At 34.8% G+C, this 12,112-nt stretch overlaps 1 protein-coding gene across 3 annotated transcripts in view; it reads right to left on the bottom strand.

The window, feature by feature from the left end:
• The window catches only part of LOC131028835 (uncharacterized), a 246,320-nt gene that overhangs the window by 154,206 nt on the left and 80,002 nt on the right, over nt 1-12,112 (bottom strand). For 2 of the 3 annotated variants that reach the window (XM_057959189.2, XM_057959188.2), the window contains exons 7-8: nt 4,857-4,913; nt 2,825-2,952 (exon numbers count right to left, since the gene is read on the bottom strand). In XM_057959189.2, the coding sequence (XP_057815172.2) occupies nt 2,825-2,952; nt 4,857-4,913 (185 nt within the window). The remainder of the gene's footprint in view (nt 1-2,824; nt 2,953-4,856; nt 4,914-12,112) is intronic. The other variant, XM_057959190.2, reaches the window with a different exon arrangement.

The following is a 12,112-nucleotide window of genomic DNA, read 5'->3' as shown; positions in this document are numbered from 1 at the left end:
TAAGCGATGTACTCTCATTCTGTTGGAGTTGATAGTACATTTAAAATATATATAGTATAGATTAAATAAACAAATAAATAAATGTGTTAGTTTTTAACATTAGTAATTAATAATGTTAGTTGGTTTTGGTAGTTGCTTTCCTATAACATGGTTTGGACAGATTTGTATGGGAGTGCAAGGCTTTATAAGCCAATGCAATGTAATGTAAAATCAGTGTGTGAGAATCTTGATGAGTAGTAAAAATTATCGTATATTTCAGTATCTATTTCTGCAATGATGTAACCTAGACTTAATGCTTTGTTTAGTCTACCATTTTCAATATGGTATCACAGCAGTTGCTAGTCTTAAAGAGGATAGGAGGCTGAATGATAGTAGTACCGAGGAGGAGGAGCACCCAGCCAGTACTTATCAACAAAATGCAATTAGCAATGATAAGGTGTGAAAGAGGCATTTTTCTGGTTTTTATTTGAAGGAATTGTTTGCTGTTGTACGTCAAGATTGTGGACCACTAATATAGGTGTTATATTCTGTTCAAGCATTGCATGCTATTGTTGTTTATTATATTCAGAGTGTCTGGGAGGTGTAGGCTTGTGGCATGCAATTCTGACTGGTTGGAGACAAGCACAGAAATGAGAAAAATCTGCCCACTGTGTATTCTTCCTCACAAGGCTTCCACAAAGATTGTTTGAGAATAAGACAGTCATATCTGTTCCTTACCGTGATTCTTGCAAACTGCAAAGCCAACAATTACCCTGCAATCTATTCCATGCGAATAAAGATGGCTGTTCATTGGCTATTGTTTGTTTGACAAATACAGAAGGGAACTTACTAGGCAGTAGGTCAATGATTTTATTATTATCAGCTAGTTATTTTATTAATGGCATTGTCACTTGCAAGGCTGAATATGTTAATCTTGTTGATTATCTAACTGAACACTCTTTTATGAATTTTAAAATAAGGCCAGTTAGTGAGAAGTGTTTTAACTTTTTCCTTGGTAACATTTCAACTATGTTACATAGTTACTGAAGGTTTTAGTTTTGATTACAACGAGCTCACAGGTTCAAAAAATTTAAGTAAGTGTTCAAATTAAAATCTTTCAAAAGAATAATTGTTTGAAAGGAAGCTACACTTTTTTCTTATTGAACTCATATGGAGAAATCAATACCAAGTTGAGGGGCACAATTTTAATATGTGGGGAATCAAGGTGCAACTGATTTTAATTGAAGAGAATCGATAGGATATTCTGGCGGGAAACATAAAAAGGCCACAAGATGTACAATTAAAAATCATAAAGCAACAACACTCATTGGTCTTGACTTATTAGATGCACACATATCGCATTGATCTTACAAAGACCTCAAAACAAATATGGAATGTTCTGGATACATTATTTGGCCCCCAAGCTTCTAGTCCCAAGATATCAATCAAGAAAAAACTTTTTGGGCAAGATGAATAAAGGTGAAAGTACTGTTTAGCACATCAGTGAGTTTGGACGTCTTCACATTCAATGTGCTGGTATTAATTCTAAGATCGAAGATGATGATGCTAAAGCAATTTTATCAGGTGATATGCCTTCAAGTTGTGATAAAATTGTATTTAGTATTTACATTAGACAAACTTAATCCAAGTTCAGAAACTATGATTCTTCTTTGATTCATGACGGAAGTTGACTTTAAAAAAGTCACTTGAATAATGAAGAAACTGCTCTACTTGTCAAGAAGAAGCCAACAATTTCAATAAGGAAGAATAAAGTTTTTAAATGTTTCTATTGTAATAAAAAAGGACATATCATGATGAAATGTATTCAACTCGCCAAGGATCTCATTGACGGCATGTTGATGACAAATAAAGCCTTGGCTGCTACTAAAACCAAGATAGGACATCGTGGTTTTGTGGTACATATTTGAGACATTCCCCACCATCAAGATGAGGAGGGCTATAATTATTAAGGACTGCGCAGGGTCAAAGAGGAGGTTGGAGGCATTGGAAGTTAGAGAAATCTTATCATCTGAAGCTATCTTCTCACTCAGAGATGGTAATTTGCATAAGAAGCACTAGTTCTACATTTGTGTCCCTTCTTGGAGCGAGGGAGGAGGGCAGTCAGGGAATACCTGGTAATAACATGTGTCGTATCTGTGGATAGTTGAGTATGTCTCAATCCACAAACTTGGCTATTTATATATATATGGATAGTTCACTATGTCTCAAATCCATAGACCTAGAGGTGTGTATCCATGGATAGTTGAGTATGTCTCAATACAAAATGTGCTTTTGTTGCCAATAGGTGAATATGCCTCAATTCATAGGTATTGTTTGACAATCAAGACAGCCATTAGTGTGACCCGTTTGGTGTGTTCTGGGAGAACAAGGAGACTAATTGAGGTGCTTTATCAGATTTCCAAATGGGCTGTTGTGTTCAGTCCATGCAATGTTCCATACTTTGTTTGGACCGATGTAATACAGAAAGGGAGAGACGGGGAAGATGGGGAATGTTGGAATTAATCTTGGATCTATCGTATATAGTCAGGCTAGATAAAAAAAAATAGGTATTATTTTTTAATATCAGTAATCAATAATGTTTGTTGGTTTTGGGAGGTACTTTCTCATTAATTTTTATTGTTTTTCCATAAGATAGTTTGGACAGTTTTGTTTGCAAAAGTAAGGCTTTATAAGCCAATGCAATGCAATGTATTGTAAAATCAGTGTATGAGAATTCCAATAAGTCATAAAAATTATCATATATTTCAATACCTATTTCTGCAATATTTAATCTAGACCTTGTATTTTGTTTTCTCTACCATTTCAATGCATTCAGAATGCACACCTCGATAACTTTCAGTGACATGGCCATCAAAGCTGCCTTCAAATATTGGAGAGCCTGAACTACAGTATCAGGAGTAGGAATGCGGTTGCCCTTATAAGCAGGATACATAGTATGCCTGAATGTCAAACCTTCAAACATAACACAAATGCCAAACAAATTTTAAATGACTTGTTATATCATATGCAAAAACAACCATAAAATTGAGAATCTAACAAAAAATAAATTTTAACTAAAAGTAAACATCTTTCTCCCTCAAACAAATTAAATCTTTCACCCAAATCCTCATTACTGCTTAAGTATGTAAATTTAACATAGCTATAATGTGAGTGACCTATAGCATAAACTTGAACGGTCATCTTATAGAACTAACCTTCATGAAATGAAGGATTAAATAAGTATCTCAGTTACAAAATACATCATTTGAAGGAATATTGCAGCTCTATTTTATAAAGAATGAAATTTAAAACACTACAAAAGGTGCTTGAGGGCAAAATCTCTTGTGAAAAATATCACTGTGACTCAATAAAGTAAACAGTGCCCAATTATTTGTTTACAAACGTATGTACTGGTACATAGGCCTGCTTTGCATTTATACATTGTTTATGAGCAATTGATAGACTAGTAGAACTCAAACAAACAATACAATCAGCTGATATCACACACCAAGTGCAACACAAATGATACTCAAAAAAAAATTGATGCCTTCACATTCAGATCTTCATTGACATAAATTAAACATTTGTGCACTTGATATTAGCCTTTTATTTTGACTGCAGTAACATTCACTTCTTCTTTAAATTCAGAAATAATGATTAAATATTGTTAGAGAAGACAAAAAAGACACAATAAAGCATAACTCTCTCGTGCATTGTTTATAAGAATGTTATAAAAAATGACTGCTTGTAAGATAGACTTCATTGTTGACTTATAAATGTAATGATTGAATAGGAAAGTTTAGAAATAGTCCTAATCAAGATTTATTATGCCATAAATTACACACTATTAAAACATAAGCTATACAACACGATTTAAATTGTGGAAACCTGAGTCCATACGTATACAGAGAATTAAAATAAAGAGCAAAACATGATGAACTATAGGCCTATGCATGGCTGCAGCAGAATAATATAGACCAATTATTAACAACAAATTGTCTTAAACGTCAAAAAAGCTGCCTACTAGATAAGTTAACAAAGTTGATTTTTAGAGAGTGCGTGAGATTTGAATACTACAAAAAAATATGTATAACTTCTCATAGTATCATTGTACTTGCGTCATTATGACTAGCAGCCCTGGTAACTCTTATGTTTAAAAAATAACTCCTATTAGTTGTGACAAATTACTGGCAGTCAAAGAGCTGGACAGATTTCTTCCTTGGGAATGTCACCAGGTGTCAACTGAAGAAACTGAATCCTGTTCAATAACCACTTTCTCCACTTGAAAATCAAAAAATATACAGCTTAACAATACAAGCCAAAAGTGTAATGTCAAAGGTAATCATGAGTAGCACCAATTTAGAAACACCAGATCCCAAACTACTCAGATAATAAATTAATTAATAAAATTGAAATCCTCTGGTGAACAAAAATGTTAAATGACATAAGATGTTACAAAATGTATAAATGAGATAAAAGAAAAGAAAATGAATATATCATATGTGATCAAATTTAAGCATAAGGCTTGAATATAACTAGAAGGGAAAAAACACATTAATAAGCACTTTAATAAATTAATATAGCTGTGGACTAATCGCATGACTACTTCTCAACCAGACCAGAATGTCTGCATGATTGGTCCAAGTATGTTGTCCAGATAGATAGGACTATCCAAAGGAAACAACTTGGAGAACCGTGTACCCTCTTGTAGATAATCTTATAGAATGCGAGTGTCAGCTAAAGAGAACGAATTATACAAAGTATAACAAAAGCTACAAAAAGATCTAAACACACCTGGTCCCAAAGCCTTAATATATAGCATGACAATAATGTTTAGAAGCCACAAATTCTAAGTTAGGTAAAAGTCAGCATCATACCTTTTGACATTTGAACTTGTTGCCATGAATCGTTAGGGTTGTAACAACATGGCTCTCCTAAAAAAATGGAACATAGACATGTTACTCAAGGTCAGTAACATGGAATACTCCAAGAAACATCAGCTTCAACCAATGAAAAAAGAATGAAAAAAAGAACGCAATTATAATACCATTCACAAATGACAGTAAGGATGTCGATGGGACTTGAGTACTTTCAATTTCAAAAGAGAAGTATTAGGGTCGGGCAACCATTCATTACAAATAGGTAACTAAGAACTAAGAATACAAGAAATATAACATAACTTGGGATAAACTTCAAATGGTCAAAACCCAGATTTAAGAGCATAAGTGTAAATAGCCTTGTGAGAATAGAATCCCTCGAGGAAGAATGTAACTAACAAAAACAAGAGTAGCAAATCATGATAGGCGACTAGTAATATCATAAATGTGCATAAAGGATTGTATCCTAAGAACCAACAAAATCATCTTCTATCACTGAAAAGATGCCAAAGCAGGATCTGATAATGCTGCTCGGAGAATTAGGTCTGATTGGGCAAGGCCGGACAATTGAACAAGGAAGTTGAGTAATCCCTCTGGAACATATCCTAACATCCATGGCCAATAAAACTCTGATGGTAGAGGAAAAGAAGAGTGAATAGTTGTCTAAGACTCTAAACTATAAAGTACAACCAACAGGAATAGCATCAAAAGAAGTGCCTCAAGAATCTCTACCAGAAAGCCACAAGGAATTTACAGAGGTAACCTAAAGCCTAGAACCATGTAAATCTGCAGGATTTCATGTCACAAAATGAACCAGAGGGCATTGTTTGGAAAGTGGATTCAAATGAAACCAGCAGGCAGAGAAATTATTTTAAGGTATAAGCAAAGAAGATGAAGCTCTCCTAATATCCAGCGCCAATGATTTCTTGCATGAAGTAAAGAAGCTAGCAATACGGTTTTGGTCACAAAATTGGGACTGGGTACTGAAGCACCATTTGAATGGTCTACCATTATTAGCATCAACAGGTGCAATAGACTCAATGCATTTCATGCCATTACCAAATAACATAGAGCAGAAAAAAAAAACGTGATCAACATTATGGAATCGGAAGAACTAAGTAATGGCTGTCAACTAAAATTTATATCTCTCTTTTAAATCAAGAAAAGTATCTTTTGTATCTTGATGGAAACATATAGAATGCAGAGTCTTTGAAAACACGGCAATACCTTTGTGAAATGCATAGCAGATGAAGCACTTGAAAATTAAATGTCCCTTGGCTTCCCCCTGCTGAAAAAGCAAAAATTGCAAATCCTGTCCACTTGAGGGATATTATGATCTGTCTGAACTCACAATTCGATAAAGTGCTCTCTTCTGCCCATGTCAGCACTTAAGAGTGCAGTAATAATTTGCCAATAATATAAAGGATTGATATGATTCTCTAATAGTTATAATGATCTCTATGGATGCAAACAATGAAGTAATGATCAGTTGTTCTTGGGGCACATTCTATTTATACCCTATGTACCTTTTATCAAAAATTGATATTTACTATTAGATGTTTGCTAACAGAAGCTTCGTGTTGTGTTACCATTGAGAAAGATAAGCACAAAGTGCATGGAATCCTCATGAATTTCATAGACCATGCCTATGTAAATAAGCCTTCCCAATGGTTTTATCCTTTATAAAGAACAGAAATAGTGTTGGCAAATAGTCATCAACCTTTCCACCGATTGAACAGGAAAAAACTCAAACAATGGATCAGTCTAACATTCTACCTGATGATCCTAGGTGCGATGATGTTATGTAATGTGCTCAAGATTTGCACAAAGATTTGTGTTAAACCCATTTATTTATATGTGAACCTAGGGTATCAATTTGATATCACTTTCTTGTGAATTACATGTAATCTAAAAACTTCCTCAACCAATACCCCTGCTATCAGGTGTCCAGCATTTATCTAATGCAATACAACCAAAAAACTGACTTCGTCAGTTTATCAATATCAGCCAATATGATTTTGTATACAGTGTCCATTAATTGATTTTGGCAGACTACCAATAATATAAAAGGATTTTTCATTCTATATCCAAATAGAAATGTCATGTGGCTTTAACATTCCAACAAAATGGTAATGACCAACTCTCACCTTTAGACAATTTACACACCAGCCCACATATGCAGCAATGTCTTACTCCAACCACAGCTAATCCAAATTCTGTTTCAAGCTGACGATCGCTACCATACTTCTAGGATATCATTCATATGCTATATTCTGAACTTACTAAATAACCATTTCCTTTAGCTTCTCAGATTGCAAGGAAAATTCTTCCTTGACACCATAATAAGGTTAAAACATTCCAATTCTGAACATTAACCTTCACATCTTCTAGTGACTCTATATCAATAACTTGCAAGAAGAGACACAATAATATTTCTAACCATTCAATTTCCATCTGCAGGTCAGTCATTACAATGCTCCTCATATGTAAATGTCAAAACCTACTCAGTGACTCCACTACTCTATCTTCATCCCCCTTTAAGGACATTAAACAGTCATATTTGCTCAAGAACTTCACCCATCATCATTGTTGTGTATCCATGTTCAGTTGTGTGGAAAAAGACCACATGATTTGATTATATGCCCTTAGCACATATTTAAGTATATTCTCCTTGAAAGGCAATGACACCACATATGCAATGGTAACTCCCTTGGAACCTTTGGCATTATTTTTTGAGATTATAGATCACAACCCAAGGGAAGAAAACTGCAGGATTAAATCAAGGTAACTGGGCAAAATGTTAAAACAAAATAAGAGTGAAAAAAGACAGAGTCAAAAGACCCTTCATTGGGCAAGAAAGATGAGAATTCTACTCAATGGTCATAAAGATTTGCTGAATCTGTTGGACGAACTTGATACCATTCAAATTCACCATTTTCAATGTGTGAAATATTCCTTTCTGGGGTTCCCAACAATTTTACACAAAAAACACAAATTTTCTGCCAATGCTATTTTTGTTTTCTGGGAATAAAATTCTATTTTATTTTTATTTTTCTAAAAACATTCATTTCATATGAATAACAAAAATATTTAATTTCAGATAAAATAAAATATAAATAGCTTACGAATGGAGCTTTATTCAAATTAAAATACTCTTTAAGCGAATTTAGGAACCTGATGCCTGAAGTCCCCTTTTTAATTCTCAACCTGAACAATCTTGGATGTGGCAACCAATTTGAGGTAGTACTGCCGCCTCAATTTACAAAAAAAAAAAAATTGAAACTTCCCAAGACCTACCTGCACCTCTCCCCAACCTACCATTCCTTTTTTTTTTTTTTTTTTTTTTTGCAATAGTAAATCAAAGGCAGTTGGTGGCTCGTTTGGAAACAGAAAACTTTTGAATGGGTCCCACGCTTTTATTCTTCATGCAACCAATTCCTTGGTTTGACTGCAATTCCCTAAGGGCGGCTGGGCATGGGGATAATGCACCTGTGATGAACCCTTGCTGGTTCAACTCTTCAACCTGCTGTAATTTGTAGATCTTCTTTGTAATTTTTAATTATTAAGATGGTCTTTCAGAAATAGACAGAAATTGCAAAGGAGGGTTTCTTTAATTTGCAACACATATTGAATAATACATGAATTTAATCAACTAAAACAATGAATTGGAAAATTTAGAAACATACCCGTAGGTCCTTAGCCAATTTATTGAAAAAGAAAGAATAAATCAGCAACTTACAAAGTTCTGATTTTTATTCAGGAACAATTCAGATCTGCTCTTATTTAAATACTAAGACACCCAAACAGTGGAAGATGGTGCCAATAAATGAGCAAGCTGTGTGTTTGGGAAAAGAAGCCTCCAAACCACAGAGGAATCAACAACAAAACAGTAAATAGGAAAACCCTACAACAAATCTGCCTTGTAAGAAGCCAAATCTGCCCCAATTCAATTCAATTCGACTTCTGAATGAAGCCAACCAAGCTGCAGCAATTCGATTGATCTTTCACAATCTCAAAACTACTGAATTCTGAAGAATGCACGCTCTCCAAAACAGGTCCAAACCCTAGCCACCATAGCCAAGTACTCAGAAGAAAATGTCAAATGCTCAATATCAAGAATGAGATTTAATTTCCATCTTGGCTGCCTAAATACCCAAAAGGTGCGATTTTTGGCAAATAGGGATTTAAAAATTATAACTAGCTTTTAGGGTTTCAAACTTAACCCTAAAAGTAACGCCTAGCTTAGGAGATAATAAATGTTCACTTAAATAAATTTAAGTGATGCACTTTATGATTTTATATTAATATTTCATTAAAATATTAATTGCCTGTGGAACCACTTAAAAATTCATATCTCTCTCAATATTGCTTGGAAACTGAATCTATCAGAAGCTAGGGCCACAGTTCACCATGCCAATGAAAATAGGACCATGTCTATTTTTAGCAATTTTTTCCTAAAAAATAGGAAATCCTCATAAAGTGTCAGAAACTGATGAAACGAAGACCAGAACTGAACTCAACACTGAACTAGAACAAATAGACAGACCACTCCTCAAGATACTGCATTACTAACCCCTTTATCCATACCCTTTTAGCCTACAAGGGTCCAAAAATAGGCTAACTCCTCAAACCCAAGTCCCTGACTAGGTAGGATGGGGACATTACAGCACCTCACATAGAAACCACAATTGAAACTTCCACTTTCTACCTGGATCTCCATGTTGAACTGTCAACTCTTTTAAATTTATTTTTTTCCCCCTTCATTTCAGCGACCACCTCTTTATTGACTTTCCTTAAAAGTTGGAGAATGGCAGCTGGTGCCACATCCTACTAAAAATCTTTTCCCATTTGCTGCAACTAGGATTATCCCCACAATCTTTTCCCATTTGCTGCAACTAGGATTATCTTTTCTCATTTTGGGATGCCAATACAAGAATGACAGTCTAATTTATTGAAAAAAACAACACCATAAAATGGTATGGTTTCATTTATTTGAAAATATTAATACCTTTGAAATGGTGGAAATCCTATAAGCTCAATTTTGACCTCAAGATGAAGCCAACCTATAAGAACTAGGAGATTTTTGTCTACCAATTCCAGAAGATCAAAGAGGGTTTTCGGACTCCAAGAAAAGGATATTGAACCCATAGAAACGAGACTCGCCCGGACTCGCCAAGACTCAACGAGTCCTGGGCCAAATGACCATAGGCGAGTCCCAAGGGCCCGGAACTCAAACTCGTCCGAGTCCTGGGCAAGTCCAAAGACTCACCAACTTGACCTAGACCTAGCAAGTCCCAAAGCCCGAACTACGCCGGCAACTGCAAACACTTAAGTCAATGAAAAATCATAAAAATAAAGTATTTTTAATTTTATTTTTTGAGATATATTGTCTCCCCAACCCTAAAAGTGATCTCATTTCAGTGTATTGGCAAAATAAGTGAAGAGTGAGTTGTCAGGAAAAACAAGAGTGCATTGTAGGGCAACCAGCAAGGAGGAAGACAAAGAATTTGTCAACAAATCACATTGGGGCAACATAACACTCACATTTGGTGCATCAAGAGCTCAATACGAAAGATTGGAAAAAGGTTGCATTTCATTTGAAGTTTGTTCTAAGAGGTAAGATTGAATTTTTTTTGTGTTTTGTAAGCAAAAGTTGTAAGATGCCAACTAGGAACCTTGCCGAATCTGATGGTTTTGGTTTGATTTTAAATCTTTGTGCAGCGAAGTATTTTTTGGGTTTTTAAGGTTTTTCAATTTTTTTTAGGTTTTTCTTTTTGGTTTGCCAATGAGGAATGAAAATAGAATGCAATACATGAAAGAATAATTGACTGAAATGAAAACTCAAAATTCTGATTTTTATTACCAGCAATTTACAAATTCAAAGAAATAACCATTTATGACATCCAAAACCCAAAATTGGCCTACCAGGTATCCCACGCTAGCCTGGATGAGCTAATTTTCTTGCTGGAAGTGGTGCACTGAGCAATATTGGAGCCTCCAAGTGCTATCAATTGCTCCGAAGTTATTTATTTGCCTCACTAATAATTATCAAAAACTTTTATTGAAGAAATACTTAAATCTTCTACAAGTTCTAACAGGCTCCCAGGAGAGATCACTAAATTTGGCCTGAAATCCTCAAGGAATTGCTCATACTGCTCACATCTGCCTGAGAAAGTCTAATAAAACCACTTATTTGCTGATTGCTACCCTTAACAATGAATTTCCTACAGAATTCAAACCCTTATTGCTGCTGATTTATTTTTCTAACCCTACTGATGTCACCAAGAAGGTACGGCTAGTATAGGATGACCTCCTGGAGCTGAAAATTGTTATTTGCTGCTCTTAATTGCCTCCAATGTCTGATCTCCTTGCTGTTGCAGGTCTGATAATGCTGATTAAGACAGAATCTTGAAGCCCAAATGGAAATTTTGAGTGAATTTCCCTCAATTATGGCCTGGGGTTTTGTCCAAGCTTGCCTAGGATTGAAGAGTTTTCGTTCTCCAACACCTGTATGTTGCAAATCTGATCACAGAGCTGCTATTCTTCAAATGAGAGATAAAAAATGATCAAAAGAATGTCAACATGGCTGCCATGCATACACCTTTAGGCTTTCCAAAACTAAACGCCCAAATTAGGGCTCCAATATGCCATGATTCCCAAGGAATATTCCCCTCAACTTGGACGCCTAGATTGAGGGTTCATTTCAACATTGATGGGGCCATTTTATTTTAAAGTTTAATTGCCTTTTTTTTGCCTAGTTAGGTGTGCATAAAAGGGGGAACTTTATATTTAATCATTGACAACTTAATTAACCCCTCTTTATAAAGTTACTTTATAAATATGTCTAATTTTAGAAAAAGTAACTTTATAATGAAATATTATAAAGTTCTCATAATATAAGCTCTCACCAAGGCCAAAATTGAGTAAGTATAAATCCCCTTGGCTAGCCAATCATCTCCTAACCCGTAAATTTGCTTGCAGAGATGGCTAACAGGCAAATCTATGCACCTGAATAATCACCTAGGAAAGTCGGGACATTACAAAAATTCAACATTTTTTGAACATTTCTATTCATTTCCTTTCAAAGAAAGACCAAATCCTACCTTTTTTTTTTAAATAAACCCTACATTTTTTTTTCAAACCCTCCCTACATTATTTTTGAAAGAAAACGTACAATTTTTTTTTGTATTGATTTATAAATGACAATGCACAAATGTTCAATTTTTGTAATTGTCTTATTGCAGCAATCTTGAGCT

This window comes from Cryptomeria japonica, chromosome 5 (assembly GCF_030272615.1).
Source record: "Cryptomeria japonica chromosome 5, Sugi_1.0, whole genome shotgun sequence".
Classification (NCBI taxonomy): domain Eukaryota; kingdom Viridiplantae; phylum Streptophyta; class Pinopsida; order Cupressales; family Cupressaceae; genus Cryptomeria; species Cryptomeria japonica.
This window is presented reverse-complemented; position numbering and strand designations above follow the sequence as displayed.